This window comes from Equus quagga, unplaced genomic scaffold, assembly GCF_021613505.1.
Source record: "Equus quagga isolate Etosha38 unplaced genomic scaffold, UCLA_HA_Equagga_1.0 220_RagTag, whole genome shotgun sequence".
In the NCBI taxonomy this organism is placed as follows: Eukaryota; Metazoa; Chordata; class Mammalia; order Perissodactyla; family Equidae; genus Equus; species Equus quagga.
Genome location: NW_025799647.1, coordinates 2,755,279 through 2,775,645, shown reverse-complemented (window position 1 = coordinate 2,775,645; position 20,367 = coordinate 2,755,279). Strand labels below are relative to the sequence as shown.

At 35.9% G+C, this 20,367-nt stretch overlaps 1 protein-coding gene across 2 annotated transcripts in view; it reads left to right on the top strand.

Moving 5' to 3' along the window:
• The window catches only part of LOC124233765 (protein PALS1), a 90,008-nt gene that overhangs the window by 66,253 nt on the left and 3,388 nt on the right, over positions 1-20,367 (top strand). For both annotated transcript variants that reach the window (XM_046650953.1, XM_046650952.1), the window contains exons 9-14: positions 6,133-6,316; positions 9,896-9,967; positions 10,333-10,404; positions 12,732-12,899; positions 13,540-13,742; positions 15,429-15,539. In XM_046650953.1, coding sequence (XP_046506909.1) covers positions 6,133-6,316; positions 9,896-9,967; positions 10,333-10,404; positions 12,732-12,899; positions 13,540-13,742; positions 15,429-15,539 — 810 coding nt within the window. The remainder of the gene's footprint in view (positions 1-6,132; positions 6,317-9,895; positions 9,968-10,332; positions 10,405-12,731; positions 12,900-13,539; positions 13,743-15,428; positions 15,540-20,367) is intronic.

Here is a 20,367-nt window from a genome sequence, read left to right as displayed (position 1 = left end):
TTTGTGATGTTAGAAAGAAACATGTATTTAACATAGATAAACAAAATAGATGTTATCTGAAACCCAACCATAATCACTTGCTGAATGATAACATCATGAACAAGAGTGAGCTGTGTCAGGAGAAGTGGTCCTCCCGTGTTCGTTACGTTTCTTTTGCATCACACATGACAGCCAGTGGCTGCTCCATCAGTTGCAGAAGGCAAGAGTCTTGGCACCTTTGTAGTTCACTTCCTGGCTAACTGGTACATTTGTCCCAGGAAACATACATTATTTAAGCTGTGTGTTTCCTTCTTTCTGCATTACCTTAAAAAAAAGAAAAAAGTTGGAGCTCCCACACAGGGGTATAAAACTTCAGATTATTCTACAATACAATTAAAATAACATGGAGGGAAGAAATAGAATATTTGAGCTGAAGGCACATTTTTCATTTAGTCCAAGGCCCTGATCTAACAGAGAGTAAATTTGAAATGTAGGGGATCACGCTGCTTATTAGTGATAGAATATGCACTAGAAAATTCAGAGAATGATTGTCCAATAAATGTTAGCTATTTTTATGATTACTTACTCTGCCAGGCACGGCACTTATCATTTTATCTCATTTAATCCTCACAGCGTTCCTATGAAGTATAGGTATCTTTATTATTCTCATTTAACAGGCACTGAAACTAGAACTTAGAATGGTTAATTACCCAAGCTCCACTATTGGTTAAGTGTCTGAGTGAGGACTAGAACCCATGTTTATTCCAGAATCTAAGCTCTTAACTGCTGTGTAGTATAACAGGTAATGTCCCACTCAGCTACTAAATGTTAGGTTTCTGCATTACTGTTTATTATCAGTCCAAAGAAAATAATTAGAATACGATGATAGAAAATTTTAACTATAGATGAATTAACCACTTAGTAGCTATGTATGTGATAGTAAATCTGGATTCTGAGTACAGTAAAAGCATATTATGAGACTTTAGTATTTGAAATTGCTGTAGGGTCTCTTTCACCTATAGGAGACTTAATAGCTATAGGAAAACTGGGAGCATGGCTAAAGTCTCTTGGTTTGTGGGGTCTGGGCTGGAAGGATAGGAGAGAGATGTGGTTTAAGGGGAACTTAAAGGCCGAAGATAGGAGGATGCTAAAATCACAGTTCAGGAATACAAACCATAGAATTAGCCACTAGCCCAGCGGTATTAATGGTTGAAATATATTCTTAGAGGTCCCAAATAATTTTTTTTCTTATAATGAATATCTGTTGGCTCCCTTTTGTGGACTAGACACTAAGCACTGGTTTATAATAATGAACATGACAGAAAATAATTGTGGCTTGTGGTAAGTGATAAGATAGGAATAAGCAGAATGTGAACATTGAGAATATTAAGAATAAAAAGAGGTGGGATTAATTATGTAAGGTTGTCAGGAAAGGCCTCTTGGAGGAGGCAACAAGAAACTGAGACCTGTAGGACGAGATGAAGCCAGCCCTATTGAATGCCAGAAGAGCTTTCAGGTGTAATTTCTAGAGAACTTTGTATCTGTAAAGCCTGTGGGGGTGGAGCAAAGTAGGGAGAGGAGTAAAATGGTGGGGAGGGGATTCTAAGAGATGAGACTAGAGAGCTAGGTAGGCCAGATCAAGTACATCTCCTTGGCTGTGGCAGGGAGTTTGGATTGTAAATACAGTAGCATGATCTGATTCATATTTTAAAAAACACTTCTGGCTGCTGTGTGGGAATTGGAATTAGCAGAGCCAATAATGGAAGCAAAGAGATTTAGGAAACGGTTGCTGAAGTCGTTATAAAGTATGATGATGGCTTAAATTTGGATGATAGCAGTGGCAGTGGAGAAAATGAATCAGGCTATGTTCTGGAAGTAGAAATGACAGGACCTCGTAATAAATGTGGAGGGTACAGGAAAGGGAGGAAGCAAGGATGCCTAAACAACTGGGTGGATAGTGGTGCTGCTTTCTAAAGGGAAATATGGAGAAAAAATTATTTGGGGAGAATAATCAAGAGGTCCATTTTACAGGTTTGAGATACCTAAGAGGCATTTGGTGGAAATCCTGAGTACATAGAATTGAATATATCAGCCTGGAATTCTAAGGAGAGATCTTGGCTATAGTTGTGCTTATTGTGGGCAGAGCAGGTCAGGAGAGCAGTCTGTTCATATGTACTTCACGTATTTGCAAAACATTTTACAGATTTTATAAAATGATTGTTTAAGGATGTTCACAGCCTATAAAGATGACTAGGTTGGAAGGAAAAGTTGAGAACCACTGCTGTCAAATGTATTTACTTTCCTGTTAGAGGTATAAAATGTATCATGTAATTTTCATCTTAGTTTTTTCTCATTTGGAAGAACATCTGGAATTTTATAATGCAATAGGATTTTTATGAATATTTATTTTATCAGAAGATGCAAAAAGTATAGAAAATTTCAGTGTACATTAAAGTGGACATCCTTTTCAAGCCAGGGCAGTCGCTCTGTTAAGTTTGCTTTTATCCTGAGGTCCATATTTCTCTCTGCCTATTAATAAACATCAATTGGATGTCCAACAGATATCCTAAACTTCTCATAAAAAAAATGGAAGAGAACAAATAATAAAGATATTCCTTCTTGGGTGGGCATCAGGGAGAAGGAATCTCAGGGTTAGGGGGAGGAATTTATAAACTATTGCTTGACACTGCAAAGGGTTTTCTTGATGCTGCCCTTAATTTTATAATCTGCCTTAGAGTTTAGGCCAAAGATAAAGGAAGATACACTTCCACTATTTTCTCTCCCACAAGTAATTTTAAAAGTTAAAGATAAATCTGCTATAAGAAATATGGAAATAAAAATTACAAAGAAAAATTATTTTGGAGCATTGATTCCCTTAGGAAAGATGTAAATAAACTGATGAATCATTATCCCATTACCATATTCCCATCATTAGGACTTCAAATGTGAACAGCTTACAGGTACTGAAAAAAAAGCTAAAGAGAAAAATGTTGGGTTGGAATATAATTGTGTCTAAACCGTCCTATAATTTGAAATTTAAACAGAAGATTTTGTTTGGTTTAAAACCAAGCACTGTTTTGATCAGATACGCTGTACTGATATTACAGCATTGTTAAACCTGTGAGCATTCCTATAGGGGTCAGCATCTCCCCTTCATTTAAAAAGGGCTCTGTTTTCCTTTCCCTGGGAAACAATTTAGCCACTAAGAACTGGAGAGTTTCAAAAGATTAGTGGAGATAACTTCTAGAACTGATAAGAATTGATCAGTGGAATATATCTGGATAGAAGTCACATAGTATATGTCAAGGCAATGCTCGAACTTTGAGTCAAATGGTCAATTTCTCTGATGTGAAATAAACTTTACTCTTAATTTTAGGGTACAGTTTAAACAGCACTAGATAAACTTGTCACGTAAGCAAAGCATATCCTCTGAACTCCTCTTCCCAGCCTGCACAAAGAGGGGTCCCATTCCACACCAGCTAAATCTGAAGAGTCAAGGGATGAGACCTCGGCCACAGTAGAGAGAAAAGCATCTCTGGGTGATTGTCTTGGCCTCTGGTAAAGCCCATAGACCTAGATACAGCCTCCTCACTGGCCTATTTAGTTTCCCTCAGGGTAGTAGTTCCCTAGAATTTTAGGGCACATTTTAAACGGCACAGATATAACAGTTATCCAAGGAACATAATTAAAATGTAGAGTCTGAAAGCCTGAGATGTGGCATAAAAATTCAGTTTTCTTTTTTGGGTCATTTTTTGCTGAGGAAGATTTGCCCTGAGCTAACATCCGTTGCCAATTCTCTTTTCTTCCTTGAGGAAAATTAGCCCTAAGCTAACATCCGTGCCAGTCCTCCTGTATTTTTTTGTATGTTGGACACCGCTACAGCATGGCTGGTGAGTGGAGCAGGTTGGTGCCCGGGATTCAAACCAGGCTGCCAAGTGGAGTTTGTGGAACTTTAACCACTCGGCCACAGGGCCAGGCCCAAGAATTCAGTATTTTAATAAACATCCCTGGCAGGTGATCTGAGCAAAACACTTTGAAAACAACATACTGGGTATTGCTTTCAGAAAGTGATTTGATAAAATCATCAGTCAGGCTGACAAGTAGTCTGATTTCATAGATCTGTGAAAAGCCTAGTAACAAAGTGATCTCTCCACCACCTTAAATGATACCTATAATTCCATAGTTAGATTTCCAGGATTTTTTGGCTAAAAAGCAACAATTTAAACAGATTTTAGAAGCATTATTGATTGACAGGGGTGGACTCAAGCACAGGTTTTTTTTGATCATCCTATGTATTAGAGATGTGTCCTGCCAAGATTATAAAATTGTAGGTATAATCCTTTTACTCAGTCTCTCAACTGTGTTTTGATTTGCTGCTACCTTGCATAACTTCCTAAAATTCCTTTTTGGTTTTAACTGGAAAGTTTTCAAGATTTTAATCAAAACTCTATTTTCATGTCAAGAACAAGGCTCTTTAGGACACTGTCTAGTTGGAATTCAGCAGAACGCTATTCAAATTGAGTGAAGTATCTTAACCTATTTAATCTAAGAGTGTGTACTGTGTGATTCCATTTACATGAAGTAAAATGCAGGGGAAACTAATATGTGGTTCTGGGAATCAGGGTGACGTTTACCCTTGGAGGGCGTAGAGTGCTTAGTGACTGAAAGGGACGTGAAGCGGGGCTTTCGGGTGCTGCTGATATTCCGGTTCTTTGTCTGGGTGCCGGTTACCCAGGTATGTTTCGTTTGTGAAAATTCATTGGGCTATACACTTAGATTTTGTGTACTCTAAATCTACCAGCCAAAAAGCAGACTAGCATTTTAGGTCTACATTGCATCACTTGCTTTACCTCAGTGTTGCTATTTGTGTATTGAGACTTAGATTTCCCATTTACAGTAGTTGGTAAAATATTTTTCTGAAGTTAAAAAAGTATTCTTTATCTAATGACACCCTCAACAAAATTTCTGAAAGAGGCTGTTGCCTTCTTGAGGATTCTTGGTTATTATGCTTTATAATGGGGGGAATATATATTACTTAGAAAGTGTTTTATCAAATTTCATATTATGGTGAGGGTAAAAGGCTTAAGGAAAGCCAAATAACAATTGGATAGAAAAGGACTCAGAATTATAAAATTCTTGCGGTCAGTCAATTGCTTGGTTCATTGAGTCCAAACCTGAAATCTAACCTACGTGGGACAGAAACACTCATTGCATATAGATGTTGGGTTTCGCTAGATGAAAGTGGGCTTCTTACAGATGTTGGAAATGCCACATGCCACTTGCCCAGGTTGGGTAAAAATTAGAGATGGAGAAGTTAAAGAGAATATTAATTCCTTTATACCTTCTTAGAAGTACGAATACTTTGTTCTATCTTATAGAGGCATATTGGAGGAAATGGCATAGGAAATAGCTTAGCTTTCAATGAGGTTCATGTGAATTCTTACCTACCTTTAATGGTAAAACTGTTAACAGCAAAAACACATTGTTAGCAAAAGTTTTAACTTTTACCACTAGTAATATTTCAAAGCCTACATATAGAACACAATAGGAATTGATTATAAACTTGATTTACATAATCTTAGCAGCTTAGGGTGTGATTTATGAACCTGAACATATTCCTTTAGAAGAAACACTGAGAGAGATTAAGACGTGATCACACTGACAGTGTGGTCAAGAAGGGACGATGACACAGGGAAACTGACACTTACCTGCTTAGATGACAGATGTGGTGAGGTTTAAAGTCTACCTTTCCTGGTAGTAGTGGTTTAGAAATTACATACCTTGTTGCAGAGTCATTATTTTCACAGGTCAGGAATGGAGTGGGGTGTGTCTCAATTACATTCCTCTGCTTCTCTCAAGCCTTTGAGGCCCCTTAGTACCCCAGCTTGTTAGCGGTTAACAGTACAGTGTTTTGCATACTCTTGTACGTGTTTGCAGTCAACAGAGAGATTAACTACATTGGAGAAAACAGATGAGCCTATGAAAATACAGTCCCCAAAATACTGTTACTTAACTAAACCTCCCTTCTTTCAACTCATAATTTCTTTACACTAATGAAAATGGTAACATTTTAATTATATTTATGCTAAATATTTGTGTTGCCTTTTCATCATCATTATTTTTTTTTATTTTTATAAACCTTCTATCTTTTAGATCCATGTAAAAGCTCATTTTGACTATGATCCCTCAGATGACCCTTATGTTCCATGTCGAGAGTTAGGTCTGTCCTTTCAAAAAGGGGATATACTGCATGTGATCAGTCAAGAAGATCCAAATTGGTGGCAAGCCTACAGGGAAGGGGATGAAGATAATCAGCCTCTAGCTGGGCTCGTTCCAGGTAAGAGACAATATAGTAGAAAGTACGTAGTTAAAAGAACATTTAAAATGCAAGCCTTTGCAGAGAAAAACTCACTTTTTCATGTCTTTAAAAAATGAGGTAATTACTTTTTCATGTAGTTTGGTTTTTATGTTGTATCTGTAACGTAAGTATCTTGAATATAAATGTGATCAGTTTGTTGGGTTTTTGAATGGAATTATGGTATAACCTCATAACCAGTCTCGTGTTAAGACTACCTTGTTATCAAGGCTACAAAACTTGATTGAACGTCAAAACAAGGCAACAAAACTTGTAGTGTAACAGGTGATTGTCATCAATTAGGGCATCAAACTTGATTTCTATGTAGAAATTTGTTAAGATGCATCACTTTACAAGGAGTCAAGAGAGTAATACTACTGAATTTATCACTCCTAAGATATCTTAGGGTAGCATTAGAAAAAAATAGGGTGCCCCCATTTTTTTTTATTGAAGCAAACTGTCTCTAATTTAGACCAAACTAAAATTTTAGCTCACATTGGACATTAAGGTTATTAAGGGAACTTGTTTCTTAGAAAGAGTGAGGATGATACTTAATAAAATGAAATGTACAGACGTAATTTTTCCTACAAATTGTTGCTACAGTTCCCAGGATGGGGGTAAGATGGAGTGAGGGAAATGGAACCAAGAGAAGTATAGTAGGATATTAGAGAAGGCAAAGAAATACTTAGAGTATAACGAAATGGGAAGTGATGATAATTCATCAGTTTATTCATTCAACAAATATTGTTAAATCTGCGTTGTATAAGGCACTTTGCTTAGTACTGAGATAAGCTTCTCTTCAATACTTTAAAGCATATCCATTAAAGCATATCCATTAATACCTTAATTATACATTAATATAAAATAACAGGTATTTTTTCTGTCCATTACTTTATCATACTTCCATGGTATTGTGTCTGTTTTCCTCTGTTATAGTACTTTCTACCTTGTATTCTCAGTTTGTAAACTTCTTGAGGCCAGTGACTGCATCTTACTTATTCTTTTAAATCTAGGCAATATCTGTTAAATTAATAAATAAAAGATGCTTTAGGGGCCAGCCCAGTGGTGCAGTGGTTAAGTTCGCACATTCCGTTTTGGCGGCCCAGGGTTCGCTGGTTCAGATCCCGGGTGCGGACATGGCACTGCTTGGCAAAAGCCATGCTGTGGTAGGCATCCCACCTATAAAGTGGAGGAAGTTGGGCACGGATGTTAGCTCAGGGCCAGTCTTCCTCAACAAGAAGAGGAAGATTGGCAGCAGATGTTAGCTCAGGGATAATCCTCCTCAAAAAGAAAAAAGCTTTAAAACAGTAGTTCTCTCGGAGCTGGTGCTTCTGAATGAGACCTTCTAAGGCTTTTCTGTAACATTTTCTGGCTTTTTCTTTTGCCTCTAACAGTTTTTAGGGATCATCCTTCCTCCTCAAACCTTAAGATCTTAAGCATAATAGATTTGGCTGTAGAATTTGACTTCCATTGACTTGACTGCAAGTAATAGGTTTAGAAGAAAGGAGGGAAAGGAAAGCATGAAGATAATACTAAAAAATATTAACTATTAGATACGTAGTATATAGATATGTAGAACAGAAGTTATCCAAAGACTGTGGAAAAGGTTATAAGGGCTCCCTTCTAACACTGGAACTAAACTAAGGAGATTTTCTGAGTGACAAGAAATTTCAACATAATATTTACATTTGTTCTTTATGTGTATAATAAGGTCACAGAAAGCCACAAATCACGTGCTTTAAAACCCAAAAGCTGGAAATAAATTTTGTCTATACTCAGTCATATTTCAAGGAAGGAGGAATGGGCTTCTCATAATCAGTTTAGAGGATGATGCTACACTCTTGATTCTTCAAAGTAACAGCTACAGGACATTCCTCTGGAATCCTGGAGTGCTGGGCAGCCATCGTGGTTCTACTTAGTGCTTGTGCCAAATAGCAGTTTGATATCTTCTCACCATGCCAGCTTTAGCCCATAAATATTTAAAACTAGTATTTATTGACTGACTGCATTGAGTTTTTGGAATTATATAGATGAATAAAGGAGATTTCAGTGATATTATTTCTAAGTCTTTTTATAGGACAAATAAATGAACCCACCTTAGTTTGAGTTTGAAGATGGTTTTCTGTTAGAAGGATTTTTTTTTTTTTTTTGAGGAAGATTAGCCCTGAGCTAACATCTGCTGCCAATCCTCCTCTTTTTGCTGAGGAAGACTGGCCCTGAGGTAACGTCATTGCCTGTCTTCCTCTACTTTATATATGGGATGCCTGCCACAGCATGGCTTGACAAGTGGGGCGTAGATCTGCACCTGGGGTCTGAACCAGCGAATCCCAGGCCGCTGAAGTGGAACGTGCAAACTTACCTGCTGTGCCGCTGGGCTGGCCCCATGTTAGGAGGATTTTTAAGAAGTTATTAGGTCCATCTCCCATTAATTCTGCTTTTCTTTCAAAAATAGTCGACATATGTGCATAGTATAAAAATGTGCCATAGAAGTACATCACTATAATGGTTTTAAACATTTTATTATGTAAATGATTAAAATTATTTTTTGTTTCTTATTTTTTTCTAAATCTATTAAAGTCAGATACTTATTTTTAAATTTTAATGCTCTTAAAATGTTCCCTGTAGTCATAGTCACTCGTTTTACTAGCAATGCAATCTGTACAGCGCCTGGAGATAGCCTGGTTTCCCTTAATTCTTCTTAAGTGTATCAAACTCAATATTAATGTTTTTGCTTGTGCTATTATGAAATGCACTAAGTTTACAGATTATCCCAACATAGTGGAATTTCCTTATTGATTTTTAAGAATCCCTGGCTTGAAACGGAAAGAATTAGATATAAAGATTAAATATGAAAGCAGAACTCTAATCTGTAACTTTTACCCTTAAGAAAAAATACATTTGATTTTAAGATAGACATCTAAAAAGAAAGATGATGGTGAGAAACCTTGAAAGCTTCCTATATTAAAATCTTAATCCTTAAAATATTATGTTTTTCATTTACTTGTGTCATTGTTAGCTTAAAGGTGGAAATAAAAAAATCATTAATACAGATTCATACAAATATATACACACGTACACAGAACAAGAGGGATTGAGAGTAGTAAATGCAAGGGAACATGTTGAGTGATGTCTTGGAATTCAAGTGATGAATCTTCACGTTATTTTGGAAAATCAACTCGTAGAATTAATTTCCTTGATTTGAGACAGTTCTAAATGATCAGAACCATTGTAAGATGCAGCATAGTACTTTCCACATAGTCAATGCTCAGTGAAAGCTTAGTAGAAATTTAACTGTTAAATTGTCTACCAGTGGCTTGTTATTTGTCTTTTCTAATAGTTGGTATATGTTCTGGTAATACATGTCCTAGGTTGGTTGAGAGTGAGGTTGAAACTTAATACCTTAAACATTTGAACTTACAGTCACAGCTGACATAATCTCATGTGGTGACAGAAGGATTTAGAAGGGAATATAAATGAAGAGTTACCTCTAGTGTTTTCCCTTGATTAAAAGAAATGCTTCTATCCTTTTAAGTATTTTACTTTTTCCTTTCTGCTATTTAGGGAAAAGCTTTCAGCAGCAAAGGGAAGCCATGAAGCAAACCATAGAAGAAGATAAGGAGCCAGAAAAATCAGGTTGGACACTTGTATTTGACATTAATGAGAGGCTTCTTGGGTTTCCACCTGGAACCATGTTTAAATTAACTTATCAGTTAGAACTGTCAAGAAACGTGTATTCATGGCAAGAGTGATGTGAGAGGCAAAACTGATTTTCTTAGGACTGTAAAGAAAGGACAGGATTTAAGTATTAAAGATTGTCTATAATGTGAGATTAATGAAAATTGTAAATACTTCCCTGAAAAATAGTTCTTCTATGAACAGTGTAATAAATGTTGATAAATTTAAATTAAAAACTGTTTGAGTTCTTTAGTTTGAAATACATAGCTTTGTTCAAGGAAACAAATACCACATTTATAGTTATGTTTATGATTGTTCAACAGGAAAACTATGGTGTGCAAAGAAGAATAAAAAGAAGAGGAAAAAGGTTTTATATAATGCCAATAAAAATGATGGTAAGTTCCGCTGTCAGATATAGCTGGATTATATCTGAAAAAGGTCCATATCTAACATTTAAAGGAAATTAAGCTGATATTTTCAGGGGGTTTTATTTCTAGTCCTGTTTTGCCTCTTAATGTAACATATTTTCTTAAGAAAGTAATTTGGCAGGAATTACTTTCTTTTGGAATCCTATGAGTATGCAGTGTTTTGAATTCTGAGAAAAACAGGTATAAAAATTGAAGTACGATTTAGTATATATAGTGTTATGTTGGTAATTTCCTCTAATTCTTTCCTTCTTGGACTCTTTATTTGCAAAATTAATACTTGAGTCTAACAAATTCTAACAATATAGCTGTATTTTAAGTATAAAATGAATATTTTTGTCTATAATAACTCATGTCACTGCGGCAACTCATTCCATAGAGCCTGCTACCTGCTGGATGAGTCAGGCACAGAGGAGAGTTTTTAATTTTAATTTATTGCTCAGATTAAAATTTTCTTAAGTTGTACCTTCTCTTAAAATCAAAACCTCAATAACACTGGACTCATATTCCCAAGTGACAACAGTCTGCTGGACCTGAGTGATGGCTCTTGTCTTTATACGGGGCATCTCCTGTCTCAGTTCAGCAGTCTCCACCACATCCAGTTGTTCGCAGATCCACCCTGATTTACTGCTTTCATTACCTTCTTGGTTGGCCCTTATGGGCATTAAAATTTGCTACCCCTGCTTTGGTTCGTGTTAGAAACAAGCCAAATAATAAAGCAAAGGCACTCCGTAACTTCTTATAAGTTATAACATTTATAAGGCTTATTCTCTTAATATCTTGAATTTTTTTTAGGCAGCATAAACTAAACTAATGAAAATAAAATGTTACAGATTATTTTAAAATTCCATATAAAATAAATCTGAGATTTGATCTACTTTAATAAATTTTTCCAAAATAAACATCCTTAATGCTAATTGATAGATTGTGTAACTAAGAAGATTATTGAATTTTTAATCCTTTCCTTTATGCTTGGATAAGTGATTAATACCTGTGTTTCATCCTTTGATACACACTAAAATTAACTGGTTCAGCTTGAATAGTTATTATGCTATAGAAAACTTGCACATCTGAAGTCTACAGATAGATAAATGAAGTCTGTAAATCAAAATGCTGCCACATACATGTTAGAAGAAGGAACTCAGATTTTTCAAAGGGAAAAGCATTTTGGGAAGGGAAGGAGTTACATTTCTGTTCATAATGATATCATAATTAATATTTTTATTAATAACTATCATTTTTAGTAACTGTTCTATTTCAGGGGCAGTAACTGTATGCTTTAGATACTTTCAATCATTTTGTTCTCACAATAAATCCCTTGAGATTACAGATAAATAAATTCAAGTTCAGATATTAAATGACCCACTTAAATTCTTAGACCTAATATATGATTGAGCTGGAATTTAAACAAATGTAGTTTGAGTTCCTACTCTGTGCTTTGTGCTAAGCACTGGCAAGACTAAGATGGTCCCTGTCCCCGTGGGACTTAGAGCTGAGAGAGTCTGATGCTCTTCCCAGTCAGGGAAAGTGGTGTAAGTGGGAAGATGGCAGGCTGCTCATTGTCCGCCTTTCTTCTTGCCACTTGACAGCTCTGCTTTCCTCTGGATTGTGGGCTTTAGGAGTGTTACCCCTCCCATCATAGTTTATACTTCTTCTTGAATCAAGACCTCAGGCTAGTATTAGTATTCCAGAATAATGTAAACATAAATGCAGAAAGTGTGGGTAGCACACAGATGACGTTTTCAAGTTACATAGTCACAAAAGTATTCCAGCTGTCCTGATAACACTAGTTGTAGCCACTAATTGTAAATGTTTGTCTATGCCAGGTATTGTGCTCAGCATGTACGTTATGTCTGATCCTTAAACCAACTCTCTAAGTAAAGTATTAGTATCCCCATTTTACAGAAATGACAGACACTATTCTCATTAGTTTATCCCCTGGTGCCCCACCTTCTGTCAAACTGTTGGCTGCGAACTAGCTATTTTACATAAGAATCAGTATAGTTATATTGTATTAAACATTCAAAAGCAGTGTGAAACAAGAGAAGCAATAAACATTTCTAGAAGGATTAATAGATTGTCTGATTTATTTTCATAGTATCCTGGCAAAGATATAAGGACATGGGAAAATACTCATGATGTAATACTACCCAGTTATTACTGTTTTGACCCAAAAAGTTAAGCATTTCTAATGATAAATTGTGCTTCTTTCTGCTTTTTGGGGAAGATCTACATGTCTATCTTTTATCACATGGGAATAATTCTGTCTGAAGGGCTTAACTTTTTCTTTTTCAAAGATTATGACAATGAAGAGATCTTAACTTATGAGGAAATGTCACTTTACCATCAGCCAGCAAATAGGAAAAGACCTATCATTTTGATTGGTCCACAGAACTGTGGCCAGAATGAATTGCGTCAGAGGCTCATGAACAAAGAAAAAGACCGCTTTGCATCTGCAGTTCCTCGTAAGTTTGGATGCGTTCCCATTTTCCCGTGCTTTTCAGTTTACCACCTGAGAACCGAACTGTGTAGGAAAATTTTTCATCCATTTCATCAAAACAGTATTGTCCAGGAAAGAGGAATTTTGTTTTAACCAAATCTTTTGAGAATTTGTTACTAAAGATGGTCATTCTTGAGAAATTTCAATTTTTCCTAGAGGTATGCTACTAATTATTTTCTAAATGAATTTCACTTGGGCTTCTTATAATTCTCTTTTCAATATGGAATCAGCTCCTGGTTTTTTAAGACCTAATCTCTGCACACAGAAGTTCCATTTAAAGATTTTATAGTACCTAATCTAATGGAAATAAACTTTAGGAAAAGATGAGTGGTATGGCAAGATCAAGTATGTTAAAGTGTAAGCATAAAATGTATTAAGATAATTAAATGTAAATATTATTAACATATTAAAAACACATTTTTGCTCACTTTTCTCAATCTAGAAGTAAAATCAATGTTAAATTAAACACACGGACTCTTAACATTTCCTCAATTCATTATTTCATAATCTATCTTACAAAATAAAACTTTTTTTTGCCTACAGAATTATCCCCCATCCTTACTCTGATCCACACGCATTATTTTTACCTGGTTTTGTTTGCCTAGATACAACTCGGAGCAGGCGAGACCATGAAGTAGCAGGTAGAGATTACCACTTTGTTTCACGGCAAGCATTTGAGGCAGACATAGCAGCTGGAAAGTTCATTGAGCATGGTGAATTTGAGAAAAATCTGTATGGAACCAGCATAGATTCTGTACGGCAAGTGATCAACTCTGGCAAAATATGTCTTTTAAGTGTTCGTACACAGGTAAATTTATTTTGGTTTAGGGTGTTGAACTTGAGGGCATTTTTTACAGTCATTTAGTGGAAACTGTATTTTGGTCCAAGAACCACAGGACCTAATTAAGTTCTCATGAGGTATTTCCCCACTGATTCCCTGTGTGAAATCAGACAGATTGCTATAAATCTCTTTCAGTTCCCTCAGAGAGAAAAATAAATACATACCTACATATATTCACATGTATATATTTTCTGAAACTTAAAATACAGTAACTCTAGTACTGGTAGTACACTAAGTCTTTTAGAGGTTATAAAAGAATTTCCCTTTTCTGATTCTGCTCTGAGAAAAATTAGAATATTTAGAGGTCATTTTTATGGTTTTAAATGCCATAGTTCAAGTATTAGCAAGTATCATGATGAATGCTTGATTGTATCTAAATATGATGAAACCGCCATTCATTTCTATTATTTGGCAGACTAAGCAAAAACTTTAAAAATTGCTAACAATTGCTTCTTAGATTTCCATTAAAAAATAATAATTTTAGAAATTTGGGATGTTTACAATTGTGTTTGTTGTGGAAATTTTTTTCTTTTTCTAGACTTCATAGCTTCAGCATAAGACTTTCGTTAATGTGGGGGAATCTCCTGCGTATGTCAACTCAGGAAACATAGGCAGTGGTCATTAAAAGGATGTATGTGCAAGAGAATTGCCTCCAAAATGGCTATTCTGAAATAGTAATTAGGTTTTCTTTGTCTTTTAGTGGACAAAAGAGCTTAGTCTCTACTATTTCAATTCTAAACATTTGATTCAAGAGAAGTATAAATGTCTTTGCTAAATTCCTTCAGAATTCTTTATTTTATTTAGGCTAACAGTTTTACCAAAGAACCAAGAGGAGTCAAACATATTGTTTAAATTAGTAATGTTTTTAGATAGAAAAGGGCATGTCCCTGTAATTCCCATTTTAGTAGAATGCTTCAATTTAGGGGGACACAGTCATGCAATATAAAAGGCAAGGTAGAAAGCACAACCTCCTAATGCAAACCGAGTGTGCTTTTTCATGGATGTGCTTTTCCGGAATTGTGTATGTGTGTGTGAGGTTTTACTGGTTCTGCTTGCATTTAGACCCTGGCACATGGGAAGGTGACTGCCCATTTCTGATTCCTCCAAAATGGATTTTTAGTATGATTATTATAACTTGTATGTGATCTTATTAGCAGGATATTTTAGCATCGCAGAGTTTTAATCCTTCAATGTCATTTATTATTATTTTATTACATAAACAGAGCAAGCCAATATTGTGTGTGCATGTGTGTGTGTTATTTTATAGGTAAGCAATATATTCTTATAGTGAATGGTAGGATCTCAAAATATTGTGAATTGTTTCTTACAAAGATGTTTGGAAGCACTTTTAGGTAATGTTTAAGAAATGGCTTTACTGGAGCCAGCCCTGTGGCATAGAGGTTAGATTCAGCGCACTCCACTTCAGCAGCTCAGGTTTCCAGGTTCAGGTCCCGTGCGTGGACCTACACCACTCATCAGCCATGCTGTGGTGGCGACCCACATATAAAGTGGAGGAAGATGGGCACAGATGTTAGCTCAGGGCTAATCTTCCTGGACAACAACAAATTACTTTATTATATTCCAAGTATATTATTGGGAAGTAGTTAAATGATGAAAATTATTTTAAAGATCCAAAATATCTTTTCTTTACAGTCATTGAAGACTCTCCGGAATTCAGACTTGAAACCATATATTATCTTCATTGCACCCCCTTCACAAGAAAGACTTCGGGCATTATTGGCCAAAGAGGGCAAGAATCCAAAGGTAAAGTTATTATACTGTTGTACTATTCCATTGAAAATAAACGTGAAACAGTCATGGCCTAATATGTCGTGGTGCTTAAAAGCTACATCAGCTTGAACTTTCAAACTGATTATTCTTTCTGTCATACCACTTTCCCCAAATTTGCATGGTTGCCTCTGTTTGGACTATGTCAGCTCTCCCACTCCTCTTCTTGTTCCCCACACATTCCCTATTGTTACCCCAGATATATGGTAACCTTTGGCATTCCTTAGAACCTCCTTAATCATCTTCACATTTCCAACAGGGATTATGTGACACTCCCCCCCCCCCCAAAAAAGTTCTCAGCCGATTTTTAGGGATTACATAATCACTTTTTTCTCCAGATATCCCGCATATGGAGGAGCCAAAGTGGAGTGCTCTTGCTTTTCTTTTATCTCATTGAAATTTTATGTTCTGTTTATCTTCTCCCTTTGTTCTTGTCACATGATCTGAAATGGAAAAAAATTTTAAATTATTTTAGATGCTGGACATGGTTGAGGCAGTCCATATTATATTAAATATTATTAATAATTAAATGATAATATGCTAATATGTTAATCAGAAAGCATTGACTTTGTGTGAAATGAGAACTGTCAAGTGACCTATATCAAAGTAATAAATACATCCTTGTTTTTTGCTGATTTCTTAAATATTTCTATTTTGCAGAGGAATCACTCATCTCCTCATTCATTTGCTATCCCTTTAAATCTCCTTAAAAGCCATAAAAACACATAACAACACTCTTCCTTAGAAGCGCTTAAAAGTCATTTAAAGCATAATAACACGTCTTCCCTTCAATTCTTGACAGTTCTCCACAGCCACCAACCCTCCTTCTTCCTCCCCAAGGGAGCTTTTTTCACTCTTGGTTTACTTACATTTCTTATTCAATCTGTATGTGAAGGTAGTATTTTTCAATGTCTTAGGCTTATAGACTCCAGGGATTTTCCAATCCTACACATTGAGCATAATTGTGGTTGCTTTGTTTAGGCTAAGTAGGCTAGCTGGTTAAAGTAGTGTTTCTTTTTTGCCACACAATTGTAAGTTCATAAATAAGTGGGGTCAGAGTATCTGCTGTCCTTAGCACTTGGGGTGATAGAAAAGAAACATGAGACGTGGTTGCTGGCTGTTCTTGAGGAGGATCACACTATAATAAGGAAAGCAAGAGTAACACTGTGCAACTTAGTGCCCAGTGACTACTTTGGTAGACCAGAAATACCATGGTTGTTAAGGAAAGGGATGCACATTAAGGACCAGAGTGGACTCCATTCAGCTTGTTCAGCCTAATTTTCCATTTTCTAACATACGCACTTACTTTTTGTTAGGTTATTCTTCTCCAGCAAGGATTTCAGTGTCATGCCAGGGTTCCAGATGCCATTCCAAAACAGGTTAAGCAACTGTCTTTTGGCTGGTGGTCTCTGGCAGTTCCTTCATGGAATTTTTTACCTACTTTATTTTCGATTAGCTCTCCCAAGTTGAGTGAGGTCTAGAAAGATACTGATTATACATATTTTAAAAGTAGGAACTTAATCAGCACCAAAATGTTTTAACAGTATACAATGTGCTTGATTTTCTAATTAGAATTTTCTGATTTTTAAAAATTAACTTTACTGAGGTTACTTTACATACAATAAAATGCATGCATTTTAATTGTGTAATTCAGTGAGTTTTAGTAAAATGTATACCTGTGTAACTACCATGCCAGTCAAGATTTAGAACGTTTTCATCACTCTGATTTTCTCATGCCCTTTTGAAATTAATACCCCTCCACTCTTCCCCGGGCAGCCACTAATCTGCTTTCTGTTACTATAGATTTGTTTTGTTGTATAGAAGTTCATACAAATGGAACCATACAGTATGTTGTAAGTTTGCACCTGGCTTTTAATCAGCATAATGTTTTTGAGATTCATTTATGTTGCCTCTAACTTTCTTATTGCTGAGTTGTGTACCATGATCTAAATATACCACATTGCATCCGTTCACCAGTTAAAAACCTGGGTTGTTTCCAATTTTGAGCTAGTGTGACTAAAGCTACTCTGAACATTCGTAGTCTTTTGGTGGATATATATTTTCATTTCTCTTGAATTGCTGGATCAAATGGAAAGTGTATGTTTTAACTGCATAAAAACTGCCAAACTGTTTTAAAGGCAGTTTGCCATTTTATGCTCCCACTCTGATTCCATTGTTTTCACATTCTTATCAACTTTTGCTACTGTTGGTTTGTAACAATTTTTTAGCTATTCTAATAGGTGTAAAGTGTTATCATTATGGTTTTCATTTGCATTTTCCTTATGACTAACGATAGTAAGCATCTTTTCATGTAATCATTTAGGCATATTCTTTTGTGAAATGTCTGCTTATTTTTTTAAATTAGGTTTTCTTATTGAGTTGTAAAGAGTATATTTCTGGATATAGGTATTTTCTCAAAGCATTTGTACCTTTTTTGGATATTTTTTGAAGATCAGAAATGTTTAATTTTAATGAAGTACACTCTTCAATTTTTCTTATGGTTAATGATTTTTGTGTACTGTTTAAAAAATTTGCCTACTCCAAGCTTATAAAGATTTTATCCTGTGTTTTCTTCTAAAAGCTTTCTTGTATTAGCTTTTACTTTTTGGTCTGTGAACTATCTCAAATTAGTCTTTGTTTTAGTGTGAGGTGAGGGTAGAGGTTGTTTGTTTTTAATCACAGGTAGATATCCAGTGACTCTAGCATCATGTCTTGAAAAAGACCATCCTTTCTACCAGTGAATTACATTGGCACCTTTGTCAAAAATGACCTGACCAAATATGTAACAGAGGTGGGTGGGGATTGTTTCTGGACTCTATTGTGTATTTATGCTAATATCACTCTGACTTGATTACTGTAGCTTTATTGTAAGTCTCGAAAAACAGTCATAAAAAGGAATGAAGTACTGATACATGGTACAACATGGATGAACCTTGAAAACATAAGTAAAAGAAGTCACAAAAGACTTGGAAGATTCCATTGACCAATGTCAGAATAGGCAAATCTAGAGACCTAAAGTAGATCAGTGGTTGCCTTGGGCTGGGGGTTGGGAGAAAATCAGGAATATCTGCTAACCGGGTATGGGTTTTTTTGTCGGGGGGCAGTGATGAAAATGTTCTAAAATTGATTGTAGTGTTGATTGTACAACTGTGTGACTATACTAAAAACTATTGAAGTGCGCATTTTAAGTGGGTGAATTGTATGAATTCACCATTGTATTGGTTCCAATTCACCATTAAATGAGTGAATTTTAAGTGAATTTTATCTCAGGAAAGCTGTTAGTGGGGGAAAAAAAAATCCCAGCAGACTTTTCTCTAGAAATTGCAAAGCAGATTTTTAAATCTTCCTGCCTACATACAGAACGTAAACAATCAGTTATCTGATTATACTCTGAATCTCTGACTCTGTCCTGTTAGAATGGGGGCTTGAGAGTGGTAAACTGAAACTATGAACTGATACAGACAGTTGTGCCTATAGACTATTTTTTTCAGTCCAAAAATTTTTGAGCAAAAACATTTTGTTTCATCTTAGCCGTGAATTGTAATTTGAAAAATAAGAGGAAATTAAAACATAGAGTACCAAATAAATGATATAAGCCATTTTGACAAAAGATGAAATAAATAATGTCTTACATTTCATAAACTAGGTGGATTGGATGTTCATGTGAATCTGTATAAGATGTGGGGCTTAACATTTACATTTCAACTCTAGCACCACGAAGTTTAGATTCTATGTTGTTCTTTTTTTTTTTTTTTAAAGATTTTATTTTTTTCCTTTTTCTCCCCAAAGCCCCCTGGTACATAGTTGCATATTCTTTTGTCATGGGTCCTTCTAGTTGTGACATGTGGGACGCTGCCTCAGCCTGGTTTGATGAGCAGTGCCATGTCCGCACCCAGGATTCGAACCAACGAAACACTGGGCCGCCTGCAGCGGAGCGCGCGAACTTAACCACTCGGCCACGGGGCCAGCCCCTCTATGTTGAGTTCTTGAATGTTCTTTCAATAATCTTGAGCTTTGAGTAGACAGAAGTTTTAGCAAGAATGTCACAGTGTGTTCAGTTACAATGGTGTAGTGAAGTCCCTGCTGGAGCACAAAGGATTCTGTGTACCATAGCCAGATGTACAACATTCCCGAATGAAAATCAGAGAGCCACACAGGAAACTGCCTCAGGATGAGCCACAGCTGTCATACTTTTAATATGTTTTACTACCATCACAGAAGTTCAACCAGTTGACTGATAGAAATTGTTTTGTATTGTGGATCCAATATAGTATTGATGTGTGACCTTTATATCTGAGACATTTGCATTTGAGTTCTCTTTATTGACAGGAGTGATTTGGGGGTAGTTTCACTTTCTTGAACACGTGTGCCTGATAATCAGAGGGTTCTGGATAAGTTTTGCGCATAGCCTTGCGACCTGCTTGTCTATGTGAAACTGCTGTTTGCTTTACTCAGTATTTTAAAGTAGCCTGTTCTGTATCGGTTCCCAAACTCTTCTTATGATACTTTTTTGCATCTTAAAGACCTTCTTTGTGTATTTAAAACAGAGAAGAAATTTAAAATATTAGGCTATTTCCCAAAAAACAGATTATTAAGTCTTGGGTTGACCACCAATGTTTTCATAGAAAAAGATACCCATTCTGTTAATCCTTTTCTTTTCCGATAAGATTTAGTCTGTCTAATTCTGGAACAGATATAAAGGGCAGGGGTTCTCTGTAAGAGCCGAGAGGAGATGGCACTTTGGGTCCTGCTGCCCTTGCTCCAACCAGAAGGGTTCACTCTGTGTTACACATGTTATTTTTAG